Raw genomic sequence first — 27,080 nt, forward strand, 5'->3', positions numbered from 1 at the left:
TCTGTGGTGGCAGCGTCCTCTCCTGCCTGAAGCACGCACTTCAGGCAGGGCGCCCTCTGGTGGTGGGCCAGCAGTACCTCCTCTTCTGGCGGCCCACACAACAGGACCCCCCCCTCAACGGGCGCCTCCTGGCGCCCGACCAGGCTTGTCCGGGTGACGGCGGTAGAAATCGGCCAGGAGGGCCGGATCCAGGATGAAGCTCCTCTTCACCCAGGAGCGTTCTTCGGGTCCATACCCCTCCCAGTCCACCAAATACTGGAACCCTCGGCCCATCCGACGGACGTCCAGGAGCCTGCGTACCGTCCAAGCCGGCTCCCCGTCGATGATCCGGGCAGGAGGCGGCGCCGGTCCGGGAGCACAGAGGGGTGAGGTGTGGTGTGGTTTGATCCATGACACATGAAAGACCGGGTGGATCCGCAGTGAAGCCGGGAGTTGGAGCTTCACTGCGGCAGGACTGAGGATTTTGAGGATCTTGTATGGCCCAATATACCTGTCCATGAGTTTCGAGGAGTCCACCTGGAGGGGGATGTCCTTCGTGGATAGCCACACCTTCTGCCCGGGCTGGTAAGCAGGGGCCGGGGATTGCCGGCGGTCTGCATGGGTCTTCGCCCTCGTCCGGGCCTTCAACAAGACAGAACGGGCGGAGCGCCACACTCGACGGCACTTCCGCAGGTGGGCCTGGACCGAGGGCACACCGCCCTCTCCCTCCACCACGGGAAACAATGGGGGCTGATACCCCAAACACACCTCAAATGGGGAGAGGCCGGTGGCAGAGGACACCTGGCTGTTATGCGCATACTCGATCCAGGCCAGATGTTCACTCCAGGCCGTCGGGTGTGCGGACGTCACACAGCGCAGGGCTTGCTCCAATTCCTGATTGGCCCGTTCTGCCTGTCCATTGGTCTGCGGGTGATACCCGGATGTGAGGCTCACAGTGGCCCCCAGTTCCCTGCAGAAGCTCCTCCAGATGTGTGAGGAGAACTGGGGACCACAATCAGAGACGATGTCGGTCAGTATCCCATGCAGCCGGACGACGTGGTGGACCAGGAGGTCTGCAGTCTCCTGGGCCGTGGGGAGCTTTGGGAGGGCCACGAAGTGGGCCGCCTTGGAGAACCGGTCCACTATCGTGAAGAGGGTCATCATGCCCTGGGACGGCGGGAGGCCCATGACAAAATCCAGACCAATGTGGGACTAGGGGTGATGAGGCACAGGAAGTGGCTGAAGAAGTCCCTGTGCCTTCTGATGGTCTGCCTTGCCCCTGGCACAGGTAGTGCAGGCCTGGATATACTCCCGGACGTCAGCCTCCAGGGACGCCCACCAGAAGCGCTGCCGGACCACTGCCACGGTCCTTCGCACCCCCGGATGACAGGAGAGCTTAGAACCGTGACAGAAATCCAAGACAGCAGCTCTTGCCTCCGGTGGGACGTAGAGTCTGTTCTTCAGCCCTGTTCCGGGGTCCGGGCTCTGTGCCAGGGCCTCCCAGACGGTCTTCTCCACGTCCCAGGTGAGGGTGGTCATGATAGTGGACTCCGGAATGATGGGCTCCGGTGGATCCGACAGGTCAGTCTTGACTTCATCTTCATGCACCTGGGACAATGCATCCGATCTCTGGTTCTTGGTCCCGGGGCGGTAGGTGATTCGGAAGTCAAAACGCCCGAAGAACAGTGACCAGCGGGCTTGCCTGGGGTTCAGCCGCTTGGCGGTCCTGATATACTCCAGGTTCCGATGGTCAGTGAAAACCATGAAAGGCACAGACGCTCCCTCCAACAGGTGTCTCCACTCCTCAAGAGCCTCTTTCACCGCAAGGAGTTCTCGATTGCTAACATCATAGTTCCGTTCAGCTGGGGTCAACCTGCGAGAAAAGTAGGCACACGGGTGAAGAAGCTTATCGGTCTCTCCGCTCTGGGATAGCACGGCTCCTATCCCTGAGTCAGAGGCGTCCACTTCAACCACAAACTGGCGGCTAGGGTCAGGCTGCACCAGAACTGGTGCAGACGAGAACCGGCGTTTCAACTCCTTGAACGCGGCTTCGCACCGATCCGACCAGGTGAAGGGGACTTTTGGAGAGGTCAGGGCTGTCAGGGGGCTAACTACCTGACTGTAGCCCTTAATGAACATCCTGTAGAAATTTGCAAAGCTGAGGAACTGTTGCAGCTTCCTACGGCTTGTTGGTTGGGGCCAATCTCTCACCTCCGCAACCTTGGCCGGATCAGGGGCGACGGAGTTGGAGGAGATGATGAACCCCAGGAAGGACAAAGAGGTGCGGTGAAACTCACACTTCTCGCCCTTCACAAACAGCCGGTTCTCCAACAACCGCTGCAGGACCTGACGTACATGCTGGACATGAGTCTCAGGGTCCGGGGAAAAGATGAGTATGTCATCCAGATATATGAAGACGAATCGGTGCAGGAAGTCCCGCAAGATGTCATTTACCAATGCTTGGAACATCGCGGGGGCGTTAGTGAGGCCGAACGGCATGACCAGGTACTCAAAATGACCTAATGGGGTGTTGAATGCCGTCTTCCATTCGTCTCCCTCCCGGATCCGAACCAGGTGGTACGCATTCCTAAGGTCCAGTTTGGTGAAAATTTGGGCTCCATGCAGAGGCGTGAACACTGAATCCAACAGGGGTAAAGGGTATCGATTACGAACCGTTATGTCGTTCAGCCCCCTGTAATCAATGCATGGACGGAGTCCGCCATCTTTCTTGCCCACAAAAAAGAAACCTGCACCCATTGGGGAGGTGGAATTCCGGATCAACCCGGCAGCTAATGAGTCCCGGATGTAGGTCTCCATTGATTCGCGCTCGGGACGTGAGAGATTGTACAGCCTGCTGGACGGGAACTCAACGCCCGGGACCAAATCAATGGCACAATCGTACGGACGGTGTGGGGGAAGGGTGAGCGCCAGATCCTTGCTGAAGACGTCAGCAAGATCGTGGTACTCAACCGGCACCGCCGTCAGATTGGGAGGGACTTTAAACTCCTCCTTAGCGTTTACACCGGGAGGAACCGAGAATCCTAAACAATTCTGGTGGCAGGTTTCGCTCCACTGAGCCACAACCCCAGACGGCCAATCAATCCGGGGATTGTGTTTAATCATCCATGGGAAGCCCAAAATCACACGGGAGGTAGAAGGAGTTACAAAAAACTCAATCTCCTCCCGGTGAGTCCCAGACACTACCAGGGTTACAGGTAGTGTCTTGTGTGTGATAAAAGGGAGAAGAGTGCCATCTAGTGCTCGCACCTTCACTAGGGAAGAAAGCGCCACTAGAGGGAGCCCTACCTCCCTTGACCATCTGCTATCCAGCAGATTCCCTTCTGACCCCGTGTCCACCAGTGCTGGGGCTTGAAGGGTTAAATCCCCACTCAGGATTGTAACTGGGAGTCGTGTTGAAAGATGAGTATGACCCACGTGAATGTTTTGACCCCCCCTCAGCCCAGTCTCTAAGGGCGGGCGTTTGTGTTTTGGCCGTTTGGGGCAGTCTCTCTGCTGATGCTCACTCGAGCCGCAGAGAAAGCACTCCCCGCGGACCAGCCTCCTTTGTCTGAATGTGGCCCTGCTTGTGTCCCTAGCATCGTCAGCAGGGGGAGCTGTAGCCACACGGAGCACTGTGGCTGTGGAGCGTGGGGAAGACGGCTTCCTTTCGGACCCGGGAGGAAGAGGGACGGCTTGTGCCTGACCGCGCCCTTCGCCTCGCTCCCGTCGGCGTTCTTCTAACCGATTGTCCAATCGTATAACCAAATCAATAAGCTCAGCCAAATCCCGCGGTTCCTCCTTAGCCACCAGGTGCTCCTTCAGGACCGACGACAGTCCGTTTATGAAGGCGGCGCGGAGCGCAGTCATATTCCAGCCGGATCTCGCAGCCGTGATGCGGAAGTCGACTGCATATTCGGCTGCGCTTCGGCGCCCCTGTCTCATTGACAGCAGCACGGTAGACGCGGTTTCGCCTCTGTTAGGGTGATCAAAAACAGTTCTGAGCTCCCTCACAAACCCAGTATAAGAGGCAAGGAGCCGTGAACTTTGTTCCCAGAGCTCTGTAGCCCAAGCACGTGCCTCACCTTGAAGCAAATTAATCACGTAAGCCACCTTACTGGCATCAGACGCGTACATCACGGGACGCTGTGCAAAGACGAGCGAACACTGCATAAGAAAGTCCGCGCACGTCTCCACACAACCTCCGTACGGCTCTGGGGGGCTCATGTATGCTTCAGGGGATGGTGGGGAGGGTCGTTGAATGACCAGTGGAATGTCTGTATGCGGCACCGGGTCGGCAGGAGGAGGAGCTGCAGCAGCGTCCTGAGCGCGCGCTTCCACCTGTGCGGTGAGAGCCTCCATCCTGCGATTAAGGATGATGTGTTGCTCGGTCATCAGGTCCATCCGAGCGGTAAAGGCGGTGAGGATGTGCTGCAACCCACCAATCACGCCTCCAGCCGATGCCTGTGCACCCTGCTCTTCCATTGGCTGTCAAACAGATGGTTGACGCCCCTCGGGATCCATGACGTGGGCCGAGATATCCTGTTGGGGAAAGTGTAGTGACACGGACCCACAACAGGGGGCGCAAATGAACGGTCAATAGATGAGCCAAAAAGTAAGATCACCGTCCCCGACTGTCGGATCTGGTACTGCTGGTGAGGAGCACAAACAGTGAGACGTGGGTGTGTGCACACCCAGTAACAAAAACAGTCAGATGGTGGAAAGTCACCTCCACCTCTAATCACACACTCATGCAGCTCCTGTTAAATCGCTTATCTGGAAGGAGTGAGAGGTGAAGACGTCGGCACTCTCACAAACCGCCAATCCAGCTGACAAGGCACCACAGGACAATGGCCGCTAACAGAACACACGTAAGTCACAATTACTTAATACAGCAGAGAATATTACCTTCACAGGTAGATGTTATCTCGGCAACGAGGTGGAGATGACGTCCGGTCTTTATGGAGTGAGATGATGTAGTGTAGATGGGTGACAGCTGTCAAGAGATAATGAGTGACAGCTGTCACCCCCGGCTGTGTCTGTGGCGGCAGCGCCCTCTCGTGCCTGAAGCCCGCACTTCAGGCAGGGCGCCCTCTGGTGGTGGGCCAGCAGTACCTCCTCTTCTGGCGGCCCACACAACATCAGTGTTATGGTAGAGGTCCAGACGGGACTGAACCATTACAGGTGTTGAACTCAAATTCTTTGCACATGGAACAGAACTGGTTGTGAACAAACAGAGATTCCTTTATTTATTGCCCTCATAACAACAAGCAGTTCACTGAAGGCTTAAAACACGAATGTTCACAGTTCTGGAAATAAGGTTCACAGTCTAGGAAATAAGGTTCACTGTTCAGAAATCATTCACAGTTCATGAGTTATCTTCAGAGGTCAGGTGCTGCTCGTCTTGTGATGCTGTTCCAATTAAGCAGGTCTTGACTTTTTAAATGACTTGGAAAGTTCTTAATGGTTCAGTATCAGAGTTCATTCAGTTCTTGGAAATAGTTTTTGAGCATAGTTCTTGGAAACAGTTCTTGGACATGCACAGACACAATCAGAAGCAGCGTGACAATGGGATTTCACCGATACCCCCCCCCCCCCGCCTTGATTAATGCACCTGTTGATTATTAGTCTGTTTATTTAAGCCACTCCCGTTTGTCTTTTCTTTGTGGGTCTATTGTATGTTACATGTTTCCAGTTGTACTGGTTATCTCGTGTAGTTATTGCATTTTTACACACCTTTTTGTCAACTGTTGTCTGAGTTTTCTCCTCACCGTCTCACCTCTCGGAATTCCCCACCCTGAGTTGGGTTTCTCTTCACCAGCTAATCTTGTTTGTTTGTCTGTAAAGGTTAAAGCACCTTGGGTTTTTTGCACCTTACTCTTGTGTCCTGGCTGACCTGCTTTTGGGGTTCGACTCTGCACAGTTCCTGGCTCCGAAATGAAACACCAGCAACCCCCCTTTTTTAAAGCCTCCATATTTCAAGAAAGGAAAAATGATACAAACCAAAAATTTTGTACACTAGCTGGTAGGTACAGTGATGTCAGTTACATGAAGTATGAAGCAAATCCAAGACGGTCAGTAAAGAAAATATTTTAAAATCTGTTGATTTAGCATGGAATTACCCAATAAAATGATGCAGCTCCACATGAGTCAAGACTCCCAGAACATGAGTGTTGCTATTGGCTAAAATTATTGCCGGACTCATAAGATCATCAACATTTGTAAATCAGCTCAATCCGAGTTCACAAGTAGGAACCTGTCATCAAATTCTGCAGTTTCTGACAAAACAGGAAATAAAACAAGAATAGCTTGTCTTCTGTGTGGAAATTAAGGTCATACTCCCCGTAGGCCCGGCTGCCTTGGATCGTGCCCGACTTTCTTGCGCTCACACTACAGTCCACATTCAGGCTGAGCACATCTACGTCAACACAACATGACCTTTGTTCTGAGAAAAAGCGCTCTCCCACACAGGAGCTGTTATCTAAAGTGGTTATGTTTGGTTCATCACACCCGGGGAGCAGTGTCAAACTAACACCATCTTACAGCCAACAAGCAGCATTTTGTTCAAAAACTTTTTTGTTGTTATTAACAGGCTTCCCTTCAAAATGCTTATGAAGTTTGTCTGTTTTCATCCATTGTGGTGTTTTCGCAGTAATTAAAGACGGCGCCATTAAATGTGTCAAACATACGCCGCAATAGAGCCTTAAAAAGTGGTTAAACAAATGTAGTTTAGATGCACAAAACATGTCAAATACATGATCACGGCTGGGCGAATAAGATAAGACATTATATTTATCTGCCCAACGGTTGTGCATGTAACGTTCAATGTATGACTTATCTGCCCAACTGTTGGGCGAATAAGGTAAGACATTATATTTATCTGCCCAACGGTTCGGCGTATAGCCTTTGCCTTATTTCTATTTATGTCCAGAGATCAAGGATCCACCATGTAGAATTTATTATATCCAAAGTTTAAGGATCCAGTGACCACTTTCATATTTATTTACTTTAAGACTCAATAAAATGTTCAATTCAATTTAATCGGCTTATAAAGCGCCAAATCACACCAAAAGCCATCTCAAGGCACCTCACATAGAACTGTTCAACATTATAAAAAATGAAAATAAATATTAAAAAAAACATAATTAAAAACAGAAGTAAAAGAATAAAACAGATACAAATTAAAAACTATTCATAAGAAAGAGAATAAAACAAGGCTTAAAGGGTTGACTTAAAAATGTCCACAGACTCCAACTGCCTCACGGTCGCAGGAAGACCGTTCCACAGAGCGGGTGCACGATAAGAAAAAGCTCTTTGACCTGCTGACATAGAAAACCTGTAAAGCCTACTTTTAGTACACAAAACAATTCACAAGAGGTATCGATAAGGGAATCGATAAGCAATCGGATCGATAAGCGGAATCCATAATGGTATCAATAAAATCTTATCGATACCCATCCCTAATAAACACACGGGGCAAAGTCAAGGATCATCAACATGCCCGTCTGCAACATTGGCACTGGCGAGGCAATTTTCAGTACACTTGAAGTTCTGAGGAATGTTTTATTTTGTTCATTATATTCAATTTATTTTTCATGATTTTATTAATGTATTTCCACTAGTGACACACAGTTCTTCTTTCTGTAAAAAAATAACTAAATTTGACACATTCAGTTCTATAAAATTCAGCTTGACGCATGGATACTAGATCTCTATTGTTTGAAATTCAACTGTGGAGGAAATACTAATGATCCTGACTTTAATGTCATTGTGGCAACTCACAATATGTGGACAAAAACCCAGTTGCGTGATACCACTACGCGGTTGTGTGTAATGTAATAAAACTGATTTTGGTGCGATTTGGAGGTTATAAGGATTTTGTGCTGATTTTATGGATTTTCACACTTGGTTATACAGGTGGACCCTCAAAGGGGTTGACATGTATGCAGATCTGGTCAACACGATGAGTCATTAACGTTCACAAGAAATTTAGCAACTCATATTTGGTCATGCTTGGTTAATTCTAACAATAGAGCCAAATATATGAAGTCATCTCAAATGGCCGTGGGTGGATGACTTTCCGGCCACAGCAATGACAATACACCAATTCTAAAATTAATTACTGACTATTTTTACAATCAAGTAATTGTTTAGAGCAGTGAACTGATTAATATGAATTTGAGCAGGTGGGATGAGTTCATCAGTGAAATCACCTGCTGGAGTCACTGGCTGCAAAGAAAACCTGCACCCTCTTGGCCATTTCTGGAGTAGTTTGGACACTGGTTTAGAGTTTTTTATTGTTTGTTTTTTGTTCTTTTAACAAATGTCCAGATTGTCTGATTTCAGCTTCTTCAGTGTACACAGATACAAAGAAAAACATGTTTTTGTTTTGTTTATAAAAGGAGCTTATATGAAGTTCATTGTTGAGTTTCCAAATTAACAATTCAGAAGGCTTCTCTTTGATTACCTTTGATGTGTTCAATCCCTATGAACCTGTATCAAACAGGATTTCAGTAAGTTGTTATTGTTGCTGCTGTTGTCCATTCGGCTGCTCCTGTTTTTTGGGTCGTCACACCGGATATAGCCAGAACTCCGCATGTGCCATTGTAAAATCATCATTTTGTAAATATAAATTCAATGCAGCACATGCAGCACGTGCTGCCCCGTTGGGATTATAATTAAAGTCCACCCTAGCCAGCCTCTACTATGTAGTAACAAAAATTGTAATGCTTCCTACCTGACCTGAGTACCACATGAACTGCAAAAATAAGAGCTCCAGTGAGTAGGTCGTGATCTATAAATGTAAAAGGCAACCTATGTATGTATGTATGTATTATAAAAGGCAACCTATGTATGTATGTATTATAAAAGGCAATCTATGTATGTATGTATGTATTATAAAATGCAACCTATGTATGTATGTATTATAAAAGGCAATCTATGTATGTATGTATGTATTATAAAAGGCAATCTATGTATGTATGTATGTATTATAAAATGCAACCTATGTATGTATGTATTATAAAAGGCAATCAATGTATGTATGTGGCACAGATTGTGTTTGCTATGCACAGTCACAGTAATTAAGCAATCAACACCAAACTTATTGTGACTTATTGTGGTATTGTGACTGGGGGCAACAAGGAGAAGGTCACTGGGGCCCTTAGGTTGAAAGCACATGTGCGCGAACACACACATGCGCACACACACACACACGCGCACACACACACACACACACACACACACACACACACACACACACACACACACACAGTCAGCCTTTTATATTACAACGCCAGTTCCAGTGAAGTTGGGACGTGGTGTAAAATGTAAATAAAAACAGAATACAATGATTTGCAAATCCTCTTCAACCTGTATTCAGTTGAATATGCCACAAAAACAAGATATTTAATGTTCAAACATAAACATTATTGTTTTTGTGCAAATATTTGAAATGAAATGAAATGAAATGAATGCCTGCAACAAGTTTCAGAAAAGCTGGGACAGTGGTATGTTTACCACTGTGTTACATCACCTTTCCTTCTAACAACACTCAGTAAGAGTTTGGGAACTGAGGACACTAATTCTTGAATCTTTGTAGGTGGAATTTTTTCCCATTCTTGCTTTATGAACGACTTCAGTTGTTCAGCAGTCCGGAGTCTCTTGTCATATTTTGCAATTCATAACGCTCCACTCATTTTCAATGGGCGACAGGTCTGGACTGCAGGCAGGCCAGTCTAGTACTTTTACTAGTCTTTTACTACGAAGCCACGCTGTTATAACACCTGCAGAATGTGGCTTGGCATTGTCTTGCTAAAATAAGCAGAGACATCCGTGAAAAAGACGTTGCTTGGATGGCAGCATGTGTTGCTCCAAAACCTGGATGTACCTTTCAGCATTGATGGTGCCATCACAGTGTAAGTTGTCCATGCCATGAGCACTAACACACCCCCATACCATCACAGATGCTGGCTTTTGAACTTTGCGCTGGTAACAATCTGGATAGTCTTTGTCCTCTTTTGTCCGGAGGACACGACATCCATGATTTCCAAAAACAATTTGAAATGTGGACTCATCAGACCACAGCACACTTTCCCACTTTGCATCTGTCCATTTCAAATGAGCTCAGGCCCAGAGAAGGTGGCAGCATTTCTGGATGTTGTTGATGTATGACTTTCACTTTGCATGGTAGAGTTTTAACTTGCACTTGTAGATGTAGCGACGAACTGTGTTAACTGACAATGGTTTTCTGAAGTGCTCCTGAGCCCATGCGGTAAGATCCTTTACACAATGATGCCGGTTTTTAATGCAGTTGCCGCCTGAGGGATCGAAGGTCACGGGCATTTAGTGTTGGTTTTCGGCCTTGCTGCTTATGTGTAGAAAGTTCTCCAGCTTTCTGAATCTTCTGATTATATTATGGACTGTGGATTTCCTGCAATTGAACATTGAGAAACATTGTTCTTAAACTGTTGTACTATTTTTTCCACGCAGTTGTTCACAAAGTGGTGATCCTCATCCCATCTTTGCTTGTGAATGGCTGAGCCTTTTGGGGATGCTTTTGGGGATGCTGTTTCCAATTACTTGTTCACCTGTGAAATGTTCCAAACAGGTGTTCTTTGAGCATTCATCAACGTTCCCAGTCTTTTGTTGCCCCTCTCCCAGCTTTTGTGAAATGTGTTGCTGACTGTGTGTGTGTGTGTTTGAGGGCTCCAGTGACCTCCCCCTTGGAGCCCTCAGTCACCATAGCAAATTTGGTGTTGATTGCTTAATTACTGTGGCTGTGCATAGCGAACACACATGCGCACGCACACACAGTTAGCTTTATATATTCAATAAATAAATATATATAAACAAACAATACATTTTATTTCATCTGCTGTAAAGAAGGCAAAGAGTGCACGTCAGTTCAGGGAAGCAACCATGAGGAGAAAGGACTGTCCTTCCCTTTATGGATGTTCAGCAGTTCTGTGCTCAGCACTCAGGATCTGAAATGATGCTTCACACATCCTGTTCTCTGAATTTCACTGTGTACCTTCAGTCAGAAGTTAGATGCCTCATACTCTCATTTTTTCCCCACATCGATGTCACAATTTAATAATCCTGTTGATTAAACTGTGCAAACTTACCCAATATCCTTTGTTTGGTATATTTTGCAATATGGGAACAACAAAGTATAGTTGATTTGAAGCTGAAGCAGCAGAGGTCACCTGTTAGTCACACTGTTTGGCCACGCCCACCAAGGATCTGTCCAGCCTTAAAGAAGCGAACTCACGTCTGTCACTATCAGTAACATCACAGCTACTGGGATCTTTTAATGTGTACCATGATTACAAAAATTAGCTTTTTTGCTGGCTTATTGCTGTGTTACATTTCTGAAATTGACACCACAGGTGAGGAAAAAAGTTTTATTATTATTATTATTATTATTATTATTATTATTATTATTAAATGTTTTGAGTAAAATTGGTGTTCCAACAAAATCGAATAGTGCTCCTTTTATCAGCTTGTGCAAACACTGATTATGTGCAGAACCTTTTAACATGAACAATTTTCTGTGTATATTCTACGTATTATTCCCCCGTAGATATTTTAAATGGATTGAAGCTATCGAAGTATTCCATCGTAAATCCCCAGGTGGTTCATAGAATAACAAGAAGCATCAACAGACCAGAGTCAGAGCAGGTCGGTAACATCATGATTTTATGTGTGTGTGTATATATATATATATATATATATATATATATATATATATATATATATATATATATATATATATATATATATATATATATATATATATATATATATATATATATATGTATGTATATATATATATATGTATGTATGTATGTATGTATGTGCGTGTGTGTTTATGTATTTAGCTCGCAGCCAGTGGTAACACTGCTGTTTTCTTTTTTTAACTGCTTCAGAGTTTCCATGGAGGTGAAACTGTTTCATATGCACTGACTATAAACAACAGAAACACATCCTTCATCTCAAAAGGAACAGGTGAGCCCACTGCTATCTTATTTACATGTGTTATTTCTTTAGCTTGAGGTGTCTGGTTTACGTTTTTCCATGTATGAGTCTGTACAACATGAGTCAAGCGTCACTCATTTAACCAGAAGTGTGAAATCTTGCGTAATCTTCCTTGAAAATATTACACATTTCAAATGCAACTAAAAGGAGAACATGTTTCATCAAGAACTGTCAAGCCACGTCTACATTCCAAAGAATCAGATATGAAAAAAAAAAGTAATATTGGCTTTTAAACTGTCAGTTTCATAAACACATCAACACTGTATGTTATCATGACCATAACCTCAGACCATAATGGACTAATCCTAACCAGTTTCTTCTCATCCAAAAGGCCCAATGTACCTGCAAAGATCGATCAAAATCAGATTATGTTTTCGGAAGAATTCTGATTAAAATTTGTACATGTATACAAGCAGTGTTGCTTGTATTTACATTACAGTTTACAGTCTTCAATATTCTTTGGACACGAAAGAAATATTCAAATAAAGATGGTTTGAGTTGAAGGTTTTATTTCTTTCATTACTTTTCCCAGAAGTGAAAAGTAAATTGAATATTTAAAAATTATGAAACCAAATGTCTTTAAAAATATTTTTCATTGTCATTCATTCAAATGAATACATAATACGTATACAGACCTGTGATGTCTCTGTGTAAAATATGATTTTTTTCCTTGCATTGCATTTACTCATATTTTCATATTCTTTGCTTAAATTGTTCAAATGTTTAGTATTACAATAATATTATTGTAGTACATTGTGCAGCATAGTCGTTTTCCTGCAAGAAAAAACGTTCTGATATTTTTTCGATGGATTGAGTCACTTACCTGTATGAAGCAAGAGTTCATTTAAACATTTCTTGTAACAGTAATGACCAGATTAAGGAAATTATTTCATTTTTCAAACAGATCTTCCTTCTACAATGCTATTTACCAGCAAAGACATTATTCAACACTAACTGAAGAACTGAAAAATGTATGCATGAGTGCACAATAACAAACAATTTCAAAAATTCCTTCAAAGCTGCTACCTTTCATCGCGTTATGAAGCAGCCCATTGGCTGTTCCGGTACTATCTGACTGGGCTGTGACTGTCGGAGAGTAGTTGGACCCGACTGAAGTGCTCCTTTCAAATGAACTTGCAGATTTAGTTGATAAATGATGGTTTAATTCTGGCATTTATCTATTTACTACGACATTCATTCATTCATTCATTTCCAATAATGGCAGGTTGTGACAAATAAATTAATTCTCATATTTATCTATTTTTCAATTCCTGTGCATATTTAGTTATTTTCAAATAAACGAGCAAATTTATTTCATAATTGAGGATTTAATTCCTGCATTTAATTATTTATTCATTCATTTATATATTTATCATTATTGCAGGTTTGGTCTTTCATGATACTTTTAAGTTATCCTTTTTAAATCTGCAATGTAGAATTACATTTTTTTTTTTTGGCTAAAAATTTTACAGATGCGGATAAGGCGTGAAGCTTATTGTCATAATCTCTGACGGGTCCCGGTGTTATTTTTTGGAGCTCTCTGTGGGTTTTCATGTCTGTGTCTGTCTTTGTCCTCTGCTTCCCTCTTGAGTCCATCCTGGGATTGGTTTTATTATTTATTGCAGTTTTCTTCCCTTATGTGTATAATTTATAAATTATTTCCCTTGTGCCCACTCAACTACTTGTTTTCTTTGCCTTTATGGATTTTATTACTCCCAGTGTCTTTGGTGCACTTCCTGTCTTATTTTGGTGGTCACAGTTTCCTTGTGCGTTTTGGTTAACTTTCTTCCTGTGTCCCTTCCCCAACTGTTTCCAATTAATGTTTCCCCCTCACCTGTTTTCCATTTGTGTGATTACTTCAGTGTCTATTTACACCCCTGTGTTCCTCCTGTGCATTGCTTGAATGTTTGTACTTTGTTGCCGTCTTCCTGCCATCTTCCCCCCAAGTGTTTCCCAGTGATTGTCTTCTTGTTGCTGATATGGATTTGCATCTTGTGAATGTTTGACCTTGCTTGCTGTTTGGACACTTTTTCTGTAAATTGCCTCTTGTGTTTTTGGATCTTTTATTGTCTCCCTGACCACTCTGCTGCGTATCCCCCTCCCATGGACACTGTTGCCAGTTGTGGACAGCTCTCCTGTGAATTGACCTTTGGCCCTTTCCACACGAGTCATTAAAGACTGTTTTTGAAGTTACTGGTGTTCTCTCTGCGTTGGGGTGTGAACCATCCTTCCACTCATGACACTTGTGAAGAATGTGTTTTGATTTTTCTTGGTATCTGTGTAGGCTCTCAGTTGTCCAGGTGGTTTCCATAGTAGAGAAGGTTGAATCTTCGACTGGACTGGGTTGCTTGATGCGAGGACGTTTTGCTTCAAATTGCAGAAGCTTCCTCAGCTAAAATTCTTGCTCTGGTAGTCTGACTTCTGTCTTGACTCTTGTAGAGAATAAACAGAAGCCACAAAAGCTGGAGTTTTAAACTTAACCAGACCCCTCCTACCGAGAGGCAGACTGCTATAGGCTAGTGACTAAACAATAGCTCTAATTAGCATTTATTGTGCTCTAGTTAGCACCCTCCTAATGACAGGGCAGCTGTCCCTCCTAATGATAGGACGGACGCCTCTCCTGATGGCTCCCTTGACAACGCTCCTGATGACGTGAATGACTCATTACCATGAACAAAAGACTGAAACTGCTTTGACCTGAGTACCCCATTGTAAACAAGGGACAAAGTGTGTCTCAGACCCCCTCCCCGGTTAAGGCTGGGTTTCAACTGTTTCACATAGAATGCCTCCTTGACACCTCTCTCAAACCATTTCTTCTCTCTGGCTAAGATTTTAACTTCCTTGTCCTCAAACGTGTGGTTAGTGTCTTTAAGGTGGAGATGAACTGCAGACTGAGGTCCACTGGCGCCCTCTCTGCGGTGCTGGTATAGCCTTTTGTGTACCACCTTAACTTGCCAGGTGCATATTTGTGTCTATAACTGGCTGAATTATCTTATTGATCTTGTGCGTCCTACATTTTAATCAGTTTATCCTTGTTATATGTGCCCTTAATTTGGAGCCATAGAAATTGGTAGCATTTTGCAGGGGTTCATTTCGTCTTTCACAACACTACTGCACTTGTTTCCAGTGCAGAAGGTTCCCGGTTCGAACCCCACCACTGCCCATTCTACATGTAATGTGGAGTTGTGTCAGGAAGGGCATCCGGCATAAAGCTTGTGCCAATTTATCATGCAAACCCACCTCAGATTTGCTGTGGTGACCACGAGTGAAAACAAGGGAGAAGCCGACGGGACTTTCTAGAAGTTGGTAGCACTTGTTGTTTTTGAGACATTGTGTCAACAAACTTAAGATGATGGACTAATCTGATTATCGATCTGCACACTAACTGCATTTACTGGCTGAGACTTTTGCCAATGCCTCGGAAATATTTAGAAAATAGATTATTTTAAAATGAAACATAATGATTTTGTGTTAATGGTTAGTGTGCAGTTTCAGATTTCTCTTTTTTCATCACAGGGACTTCTTATCTCCAGACTTTGTCCAACATCTTCACAAAAGAACACATCCAAAACATGTAAGTTGATGCATTTTATTGTCTTGTATTAAAGATATTTTTTAAAACTTTAATAAAGCTTTAACATGGAGCTGTTTGACCTCAGAATCACTGCTATTACCATGGAGAGGTGGAAGGTTACCAGGACTCTGTGGTAGCACTCAGCACCTGCTCTGGACTCAGGTTTGTCCACCTGTATGGTGTCTTTTTCTTCTCAATTTTCAGACAATCAGATCTTGAGTGGAGCGTGATTAAAATGAAAATTAATTTTGGTCTGTCATATCACTGGAAAACAATTCAAGCAAAAGTTAAACTTGTATATTTTTACTCAAGATGAATTCAATGTATTATACAAAACAAATTCAGGTTAAAAAAAAAATAAAATTTTTTTTAAAAAATTATTAGTGCAACGTAATTTATATATATATATAAAAAAAAAAAAAAAATCCTACCACCAATTGAATGGCCATGAGTGGGTCCTCGATGTCCTTTTGTTGGTCTTTGTAATTTGTAAATGAAAGTTTACCTGCTGTCTTGGAAACACAAATTAACTCAACTTGAAGAATACTGTTGGGAAGGTGTAGTGACACGGACCCACAACAGGGGGCGTTAATGAACGGACAATGGATGAGCCAAAAAGTAACAATTTAATGTTGTGAATTGCACAACGGAATACAGACAATTACAATAGAGGGGGACAGTCAATCGTATACAAGGTGACGTGTGGGCAGGCTCAAGGATAGAAGACGTCTGTCCAGAGAAGAGCCGGATCCCACACAGCTTCCACCGCCAGCGGATCTGAAGAACACCGGAGCCGCCAAGTTCCCGAGTCCCAGGTGGCCACCGTCTCCAGCTGTCAGACTAGGTACTGCTGGCAGAAACAGAAACAGTTAATGGTGGGTGTGTGAAGACACACCCAGTAATCGTCCCTTGATTAGTTCCTGGAGGGAGAACCTCCACCTCCAGAAACAGTTTCACCCGTGCTGCTCCTGTCAGTCTCTTCCCTGGAAGGAGTGAGAGGTGAAAAACGTTGCACTCCCACTATCTGCCAATCCAGCTTCAGACTGAGTCCACAGGAACACGGCTGCACACAGAACAATGTTTAGTTACAACAATAATTACCACAGCGAAGGTTACCTCGAGTGGTAGCTGATTTCTCTGCGAGGAGGTGGAGTTGCAGTCCGGCCTTTATAGTGATGGTGATGAGTGACAGCTGGTGCTGATAAGTGACAGCTGTCACTCCCAGCGGCTCCGACGCCCTCTCGTGCTTGAAGCCCGCACTCCAAGCAGGGCGCCATTTGGTGGTGGTGGGCCAGCAGTACCTCCTCTTCAGTGGTCCACACAACAAATACCTCTGTTTCAAATCAAAAATGAAACATGATAAAGTTGATTTAAGTATGATGGTGCTATAGTTTCTGCATTGCTTTATTTTTTAGTTATTAAAGTTGATTTGAACTGTTAATTCCATGTTATGTAAACCAAATAGAGTTAAAACAAAATTATTATACTTTAAGTTAAGAAAACAGCTGACCCAGTTGAACAAACACATTTCTGCATCACTGCAACTCAACGTAGGGCCCTGTCGCACCTTGATGATTAAGCCAATGTATGCTGACGTACTATGAAAAAGGCAGCAAATACGCTGGATACGTCAAATAAGTTAGGCAGCTGTCGCAACATGATGATTTAGCCAGTGTATGCTGACAGCCCTGTTTCCACCGGGTGGTCCGGGTCGGTATGGTACGGGTCTGGCTTGGTTTGCATTTCGACCACTGGCAGAACCCTTTTTTTGGCAGGCAGAGGACGTATATATTGAGCACGGATACGTTGTCACACTCTTCTCCACATGGAGGCAAAATAGATTAAGTAAACATTTGTTAAACTTTATTTTATTTTTGTCTTGGTGGATCATGGGATTTATTTTCATTGTGTGCAGAATGCTGAAAAACACTGACGGAAATGAATGAGGCACTGTGACTCTTTCAACTTTTAATATGTTAATTTTCTTGTTATGGCACAAAGCACTGAAGTTCTCTGGTTCAGGCTGAGAGAAAAAACACAGATGGGCTTCTTTAAAAATGCTATGTTTCTTCAGCCATGACAAGGAACTAAAGTATTTTCAGATGTCATTTTTCAAAATCAGGATGCTTTATGTGGAAAAGTTTTTGTCAGGCTGTGATGATGATTCCAACTGAAATGAACAGGTAAGATTAAGACTTTATATTTACTCCGTGTGTGAATGGTTTTAATATTTGTAACAGTCTGAACTGTTCGCATGAGGACTGTAGCTTTCAGCCAATCAATGGACAGAATCAATGGACATAGTTCGACTTATGAATAACTTACAAAAAACATGTCAACAATTGCACAACTTACAACTTATGGCCTGCAATGCCTCACCGTATTACAAGATATACAGTGAGGAAAATAAGTATTTGAACACCCTGCAGTTTTGCAAGTTCTCCTACTTAGAAATCATGGAGAGGTCTGAAATTTTCATCTTAGGTGCATGTCCACTGTGAGAGACATAATCTAAAAAAAAAATCTGGAAATCACAATGTATGATTTTTTTTAATAATTTATTTGTATGTTACTGCTGCAAATAAGTATTTGAACACCTATGAAAATCAATGTTAATATTTGGTACAGTAGCCTTTGTTTGCAATTACAGAGGTCGGACGTTTCCTGTAGTTTTTCACCAGGTTTGCACACACAGCAGCAGAATTTTGGTCCACTCCTCCATACAGATCTTCTCTAGATCTTTCAGGTTTAGAGTTTCAGCTCCCTCCAAAGATGTTCTATTGAGTTCAGGTCTGGAGACTGGCCAGGCCACTCCAGGACCTTGAAATGCTTCTTACGGAGGCCCTCTTTAGTTGCCCTGGCTGTATGTTTTGGGTCATTGTCATGCTGTAAGACCCAGCCATGACCCATATTCAATGCTCTTACTGAGGGAACGAGGTTGTTTGCCAAAATCTCGCAATACATGACCTCATCCATCCTCCCTTCAATACGGTGCAGTCGTCCTGTCCCCTTTGCAGAAGAGCCCTCCCAGAGTATGATGTTTCCACCCCCATGCTTCATGGTTGGGATGGTTTTCTTGGGGTTGTTCTCATACTCTAAACATGGTAAGTGGAGTTGATTCCAAAAAGCTCTATTTTGGTCTCATCTGACCACATGACCTTCTCCCATGCCTCCTCTGGATCATCCAGATGGTCACTGGTGAACTTCAATTGGGCCTGGACATGTGCTGGCTTGAGCAGGGGGACCTTGCTGCCTTGCAGGATTTTAAACCATGACAGCATCATGTGTTACTAATGTAATCTTTGTGACTGTGGTCCCAGCTCTCTTCAGGTCATTGACCAGGTCCTCCTGTGTAGTTCTGAGCTTTCTCAGAATCATCCTTACCCCACAAAGTGAGATCTTGCATGGAATCCCAGACCAAGGGAGATTGACAGTCATCTTGTGTTTCTTCCACTTTCTAATAAATAATCATAACAGCTGTTGTCTTCTACCAAGCTGCTTTCCTGTTGTCTTGTAGTCCATCCCAGCCTTGTGCAGGTCTACAGTTTTGTCCCTGGTGTCCTTAGACAGCTCTTTGGTCTTGGCTATGGTGGACAGGCTGGAGTGTGATTGATTGAGTGTGTGAACAGGTGTCTTTTATACAGGTAACAAGTTCAAACAGGTGAAATTAATACAGGTAAAGAGTGCAGAATAAGAGGGCTTCTTAAAGAAAAATTAACAGGTCTATGAGAACCAGAATTCTTGCTGGTTGGTAGGTGTTCAAATACATATTTGCAGCAGTAACATACAAATAAATTATTAAAAAATCATACATTGTGATTTCCGATTTCTTTTTTTTTTTTTAGATTATGTCTCTCACAGTGGACATGCACCTAAGATGAAAATTTCAGACCCCTCCATGATTTCTAAGTGGGAGAACTTGCAAAATCGCAGGGTGTTCAAATACTTATTTTCCTCACTGTATCAATGTGCTTCAATGTGCTCTTAACCATAGCGTATTAGATGTATGCCACTTTTTAATACGGTTTGCATACTCTGGCAAAATCATCAGTGACTGGGTTGTTAAGTTTGTCTATACCATTAACCATTACAAGTAAATAGGATTTAAGTTGACACAGTTAGCTTATTTAAATATGTGCATTAGTTGCACATGATCAGATTGTGTCCAAATAACATTTTCTTGTGGTTCTACATTTCAACCATAACAAAATTATGTTGTTTGGACCATCATGTGGATCACATTAAAGAATCCCAAAGTTTTTTATCTTTTGTTTTTTGTGACACTTTCCTTCAGCAACACAGCTGTCTGGTAAGTAAGTAAGTAAGTAAGTAAGTAAGTAAGTAAATTTTATTTATATAGCACCTTTCACAGACAAGAGCCACAAGGTGCTTCACAACATAAAAGCAGAGTACACCACACAAAACATCAGACAACGGCCGAGACATAAAAACATAAAACATAACATAGGATCACAGAGCAGCCTAAAAGCTAAGCAAACGCTTGAGTAAAAAAGAAAGTTTTAAGTTGGCTTTTAAAAGTATCGACAGAGTCCAGTGAGCGCAGAGAGAGCGGGAGACCATTCCAAAGCCTGGGAGCAACAGCCTGGAAGGATCGCTCTCCTCTGGTTGCAAAATGGGTGCGAGGAACCATCAACAGATTTTGGTCCACAGACCTCAAAGCCCTGGCAGGGGCATAAGGCTGGATGAGGTCACAGATATAGGGAGGCGCCTGGCCATGTAGAGCTCTAAAAGTTAAACCCAAAATTTTAAAATTGGTCCTGAAGGACACTGGCAGCCAATGAAGTTCCTTTAAAATTGGGGAAATATGAGTCCTTCTGTTAGCTTGTGTCAGAATTCTTGCTGCAGAGTTCTGTACCAACTGCAGTCAACGCAACTCCTTCTTGTTTAGACATGAAAACAAACTGTTACAATAGTCTAAACGTGTTGACACAAAAGCATGAATAATAAGCTCTAAATCATTTCGAGACACCACTTTCCTGAGCTTAGAGATGTTTCTTAATTGAAAGAAGCAATTCCTCGTCAGCTGTTTACAATGCTGTACCAACGACACGTCTTTGTCAAAAATGACACCCAGGTTTCGAAGACAACTGGTGTGAAAAGATACCTTATATCCCAAAAATGAGGGAGCGTTTCATGAAAAAGCTGCCTGCAGCACAAAATATATTCCAGGAGGGAGGACCTGGGGAGGCACACCGGAGGTCATAAGACCAGAGGATTCACAGAGAATCATTAACAGCCCTTAGGGAAGGTCTAAGTTGCTTTGGAGGTGTAGCTGAGTGACTTGCATTGCAGTACGCTGACATTTTTGGGCGAATGTGAGGCACCTTGAGTGCTATTTAAATACAGTTCACTGACCATCTATAGCTGGTTATTGACTAACAGAGTAGAAATGCTGCGTCACTTGCTGCATGATTATAATGTGAACAGTCATTCAGTGAGGACACATTTGAATCAGATATGCAATAATTAAAAAAAAAAAAAGCATGAAAACACGCTTCCCACCTATAGCCATTGGTAACAGGCAAACGTTACCTTATCAGTCTGTTAGTCGGTATTTGGATTATGTCAGAAGATGCCCTGACTTCATCACATTCATTTCTGTGGCGTTCACTGGTTCTCTGCAGGGGTGTGATCCTTCTCGGCACTGACACCTACGGGCTTGAGCCAGTGCCATATTCGGCAACCAGCGACCACATTTTGTACCTGCTGAAGGATGTTCAGTCAGAGCCAACCACCTGTGGGGTCGTGGATGAGGCCACATCAACGCCCAGACCGTCACACTTTGAACCTGTCCTGTCAATGACATCACTGCTGCGGGTCAGCTTCACCTGATTTCACTCAACATACACAGTCATACACAAAAAATTCTAAACATCTGCATGGCAATTTTTCATATAGTAAAATGTAAAAATACATTATTTCATTTTGTTAAAATGCTTTTGATTTTTAAGAATATCACATTGGATTTAATGTGGATTTATAATAATTTTATCACTGAGTGATAATCGGTAACTGTCTGTGTTGTCGTGTTTTGGGCAGCACATCTACAGGGAATTCAAACTGTTTTTGCAAGTGAGATTTGAAACACAATAATTGGTGAATATCTGAAATATAATTTAAATTCTCTTCGGATTTCTATACCAAAAAAAAAAAAAAAAAAAAGTAATCAAAGATTTCCTGTAAATCAAATGAGGAAAAACAAATACACTTGCATCAAAACTGTAAGGTGTCCAGAACTTTTGCACAGTGTTGTCTTTGCAGTGTGAATGGATTTAAAAAAAGAGAAAATTGTTTTAACACCCCGACCTTCACCGTTTCTCATTTCAACAGAAAAAGCGCACTTTACCTGAAACCAGTTATGTGGAGTTGGTGCTTGTTGTCGATAATCTCAGGGTGAGTGTGTATGTCTGTTTGTTGGTGTCATTTTTTTAATTAAACAGCTGCTGTATTATTATGACACAGTATAGAGTGCATCCAGAAAGTATTCAGTGCTTCACTTTTTCCACATTTTGTTGTTACAGCCTTATTCAAGATGAAATAAATTTTTTCCCTCAAAATTCTGCACACAATACCCCATAATGACAATGTAAAAAGGTTTTTTCTTTGAGATTTTTTGCAAATTTATTAACAAAAAAGAAATGTACATACATATTCACAGCCTTTGCCATGAAGCTGAAATTTGAGTTTGGGTGCATCCTGTTTCCACCGATCATCCTTGAGATGTTTCTACAGCTTTATTGGAGTCCACCTGGGGTAAATGTAGTTGATTGGACATGATTTGTGAAGGCACATACCTGTCTACATATAAGGTCCAACAGTTGACAGTGCATGTCAAAGCACAAACCAAGCATGAAGTCAAAGGAATTGTCTGTAGACCTCTGAGACAAGATTGTCTCAAGGCACAAATCTGGGGAATGGTACAGAAACATTTCTCCTGCTTTGAAGGTCCCAATGAGCTCAGTGGCCTCATCATCTGTAAATGTAAGATGTTCAGACCCACTAGGACTCTTCCCAGAGCTGGCCACCCATCTAAACTGAGCGATTGTGGGAGAAGGGCCTTAGTCAGGGAGGTGACCAAGAACCCAATGGTCACTGTCAGAGCTCCAGCATTCCTCTGTGAAGAGAGGAGAACCTTCCAGAAGGATCGACCATCTCTGCAGCAATCCACCAATCGGTCTGTATGGTTGAGTGGTCAGACAGAAGCCACTCCTTAGTAAAAGGCACATGGCAGCCTGCCTGGAGTTTGTCAAAAGGCACCTGAAGGACTTCTCTGGTCTGATGAGACAAAGATTTGGTGCAAATGCCAGACATCATGTTTGAAAGAATCCAGACACCATCCCTACAGTGAAGCATGGTGATGGTAGCATCATGCTGTGGGGATGTTTTTCAGCAGCAGGAACTGGGAGACTAGTCAGGATTGAGGGAAAGATGAATGCATCAATGTACAGAGACATCCTGGATGAAAACCTGCTCCAGAGCGCTCTTGACCTCAGACTGGGGCGACGGTTCATCTTTCTGCAGACAATGATCCTAAGCACACAGCCAAGATATCAAAGGAGCGCTTTCAGGACAACTCTGTAAATGCCCTTGAGTGACAAAGCCAGAGCCCAGAACTGAATCCGATTGTTCATCTCTGGAGAGATCTGAAAATGGCACAGACGCTCCCCATTCAACCTAATGGAACATGAGAGGTGCTGCAAAGAGGAATGGACAAAACTGCCTAAAGATAGATGCACCAAGCATGTGGCATCATATTTAAGAAGACTTGAGTATGTAATTGCTGTCAAAGGTGCATCAACAAAGTATTGAGCAAAGGGTGTGAATACTTATGTACACTTTTTATTATCATTATTTTTAATAATCTTACAAAACATTCAAAATCTTTTTTCATGGTGTCATTATGGGGTGTTGTGAGTCGAATTTTGAGGGGCGGAAAATGAATTTATTCAATATTGGAATAAGGCTGTAACATAAAATGTGGAAAAAGTGAAGCACTGTGAATACTTTCCGGATGCACCGTAACTGGAGACGTGTTACACTGTTCTTTGAGTCACCTGCACTACAGTAACATGTTGAATCTTGTTCTATATTTTCCACAGATATGGTACTGTTTATCTTCTGTGTTATGATGGATAACACAAGAATTTGAGACAATAACTGATTGTAAGTGATAATTTGTCTGTGATGTTCTTCTGATTCCAGTATAACTTCAAGAAACAAAATGAAACAGCGGTACGAGAGGAAATGGTTGAGTTGGCTAATATACTGGATGGGGTGAGTTGGTTAAGGTGTTGGCTGATTATATGTATATATATTACAATAGCTAAGTGGCTTCTGCGTGCGTGTGTATGGCTTTAATCAAGCAAAAACCGGGGAGAGCCACTTTTTCCGGTTGGGCCTCCATATGTATTTTGGGTCAAGGATGAACGCTGCAAGAACGGAAAGTTGATAGGACAAATATTTAAAGTTGTAGTCTGTTTGATGTCTTCCGCAACCATCTGTGTTTCTGCCTCTCTAAAATTAGAAGCACCTGTTTGCCGCAGATGGCAGAAAAGGCCGTACGTGAGCGTTTGCGTTTGTCTGTGGAGAGCTAGAATTTCCCATTGGTATTTTGAGATAAGGATGAACGCTGTCAAAAATGGAAAGCTGATAGAAGGACTAATATTTTTGAACATGCTATGGACATTATCTAACAACACTAAAAGCGTGAGTGCAGTGAGTGATTTTATGAAGTAAGTTCAATGTACATATGTAATATAATTGTAAATATGTTAAATACATGGATGACACAAGATGTGGTCCATTTAAAAATTAAACGACGAAACAGAAGTCAAAATAATAATAATAGAGTATATATGATAGTATGATGTATATGATAACAAGAACTGAAACAATTTTTAAATACATTAAGACTGTTATGGTACAAAAACACCCAAAAGCAGAAGTTAGGACTCAGATACAGAAAACAGACTTTAAGTTCCAAAAATATAACAGTTCATTATGTTATTAGTTGAAATGAGTAAGCAGAATGATCGGATGAACCAAACACTAGAGGAGGGAGAGACGAGCCAGAGCGGTGTTGCCAAAAGCGGATTCCCAGACCAGGTAGCAGCAGCAGCATTGACTGAGTCCAAAGGCTGAAACATGGAGACAAACGTCAGTAGAGCAAAAAACAGAGACAAGAGACAAAGGCGCTGAGGCAGATACACCAAAGGCAAACTGAGTTTCCGGTGTCTGAGTGGGTGAAGAGCCGAGGTATAAACACAGGTGAGGCTGATTGCAGGCAGGTGTGACCAATCAGCTCCGTGAAGCAACCCAAAGAAAGGGGATTGTAGGGAGAGTGAGGCAGACAGCTGAAGCACAACAAAGACAGTAAATTAACAGGAAATAAAAGGGTGGAGTTTTCTTCTAAAAATTGCTGAGGTCTAACCCCTCGTTCACACTGCCTCCGGTGTTACCATTGCGGGGTACGGATGCGGGACAGGCAGAGAATCCAAGTTATTAAAAAGATACAAACCTCTCTCAGTGGCCACGGAGCTCTGCGGCTGCGGTTACCAAGACCCTGTGGCGCTGCGGATTTTTCCGCAAGAAGTCTATCCTTGCAGGCTGCCGGAGCGCTCCGCAACAAAACAGCGAGCGTAGTCTCTGGACCTGTTGGCTGCAGCTCCACACAGCAGACAGTGGGCCACTCACACTGCTGGTAAACATACCACTGTCCCAGCTTTTTTGAAACATATTGCAGGCATCCATTTCAAAATGAGCAAATATTTGCACAAAAACAATAAAGTTTATCAGTTTTAACATTATATATCTTGTCTTTGTGGTGTATTCAATTGAATATAGGTTGAAGAGGATTTGCAAATCATTGTATTCTGTTTCTATTTACATTTCACACAACGTTCCAACTTGATTGGAATTGGGGTTGTTTGTATTACTTGATTTGCTGTAGATCAGTGGCCTCCTTTTTCTGATACCTTTCTTTTTGATTGTATGTATGTATGTATGTACGAGGTCTGGTATAAAAGTATCCGACCTTTTTATTCTTTCCAAAAACCATATGGATTTGAATCACGTGTGATTGCATCAGCCAAGCTTGAACCTTCGTGCGCATGCGTGAGTTTTTTCACGCCTGTCGGTTGCGTCATTCGCCTGTGAGCAGGCTTTGAGTGAGGAGTGGTCCACCCCTGTCGTCTTTTTTTTTATTGTTTAGGAATGGCTCCGAGACTGGACATGCCAGAACATGTCCCGTGAGGCTTCATCACGGCATTGCTTTGCACCATGCGGCACCGCCGCGACGTGCTGAATTCCTCCGCACGTCTGTCTCAATGTGCCGAAAAAGTGCTTATGTCCCACGTCTTTTCACAATTCCTGTGGTAGTCAGACAACATCCCGGATAAAACACAGCACCCAGTTTGGAAATGAACGGCACATTCCACTGTTACAGGAGTTTTTGTCATGGAAAGAGGAGCAGAGGCTTTGCGCGTCGCGGCGGTGCCGCATGGCGCAAAGCAACGCCGTGATGAAGCCTCACAGGACATGTTCTGGCATGTCCAGGCTCATCCACAATTTCTCAGATAATCACATGACTGAAAAACCGCCATCTCAAAGCCGTCCTGTGAGACCAAAACGGAGGTGGTTTTGTCTCACTCCATCAGCGAATCCGTCATGACGCGCGAAGCCTCCGTGCGGCTTTACATGACAAATTCTCTTGTTAAAAGTGAAATCTGCCCGAAAATGGTTGATGTCCAGCTCTTGTGATAACCAGAGAAATTGCACATGATGGTCACGGATCCATACAGCGATCCGTTTAGAAATGAAATGGTCGTTCAGCCTGTTGATCGCGGCTCGGAGCGCGGCGCGACATCAGCCGCTGTGGGCCATCCTTAAAGCGATAGTAACACTCCTTAATCTCTCTGAAGCCCATAAAATTTTCACCAAAAACCATCTGAATTTCTCGAATGTGTCCACCTGGATGTGCCTCACAGTTTCTGAAAAAATTTTGATCAAGCAAAGCGGCAGTCTCTGAGCCATTCCTAAACAATGAAAAAAAAGACGAGAGGGGTGGACCACTCCTCACTCCAAGCCTGCTCACAGGCGAATGACGCAACCGACAGGTGTGAAAAAACTCATGCATGCGCACGAAGGTTCAAGCTTGGCTGATGCAATCACACATGATTCAAATCCATATGGTTTTTGAAAAAAATAAAAAGGTCGGATACTTTTCTAACAGACCTCGTATAATGAAAACCACTTACCACTTGGTAACTACTCTTCACCTGGGTTTAGTCTTCACCTCTGTTAGTTTGTCTAATTTGTCTTTTTATGTTTTGTTTTTTTTATCTAGTATGTGATGCACTTTGTGCCATGTTTTTGAAACGTGTTATATTAATAGATTACTTACTTACTTCCTGTCTTAGAAGGTCAGCACTCGGGAACAAAATAGATTTTGTTGTTATTGTTATGTGTCGGA

General features: G+C 43.2%; 1 protein-coding gene across 1 annotated transcript in view; it reads left to right on the forward strand.

Moving 5' to 3' along the window:
• Positions 1-11,253: 11,253 nt before the first annotated feature.
• The window catches only part of LOC117531458 (disintegrin and metalloproteinase domain-containing protein 9-like), a 55,350-nt gene continuing 39,523 nt past the window's right edge, over positions 11,254-27,080 (forward strand). The window contains 9 exon segments of the mRNA XM_034194565.1: positions 11,254-11,366; positions 11,561-11,658; positions 11,907-11,952; positions 11,955-11,985; positions 15,532-15,589; positions 15,675-15,751; positions 21,235-21,427; positions 21,941-22,003; positions 23,813-23,884. Of these exon segments, the coding sequence (XP_034050456.1) occupies positions 11,291-11,366; positions 11,561-11,658; positions 11,907-11,952; positions 11,955-11,985; positions 15,532-15,589; positions 15,675-15,751; positions 21,235-21,427; positions 21,941-22,003; positions 23,813-23,884 (714 nt within the window). The 5' untranslated portion in view covers positions 11,254-11,290.

Source organism: Thalassophryne amazonica, chromosome 18 (genome assembly GCF_902500255.1).
Source record: "Thalassophryne amazonica chromosome 18, fThaAma1.1, whole genome shotgun sequence".
NCBI lineage: Eukaryota > Metazoa > Chordata > Actinopteri > Batrachoidiformes > Batrachoididae > Thalassophryne > Thalassophryne amazonica.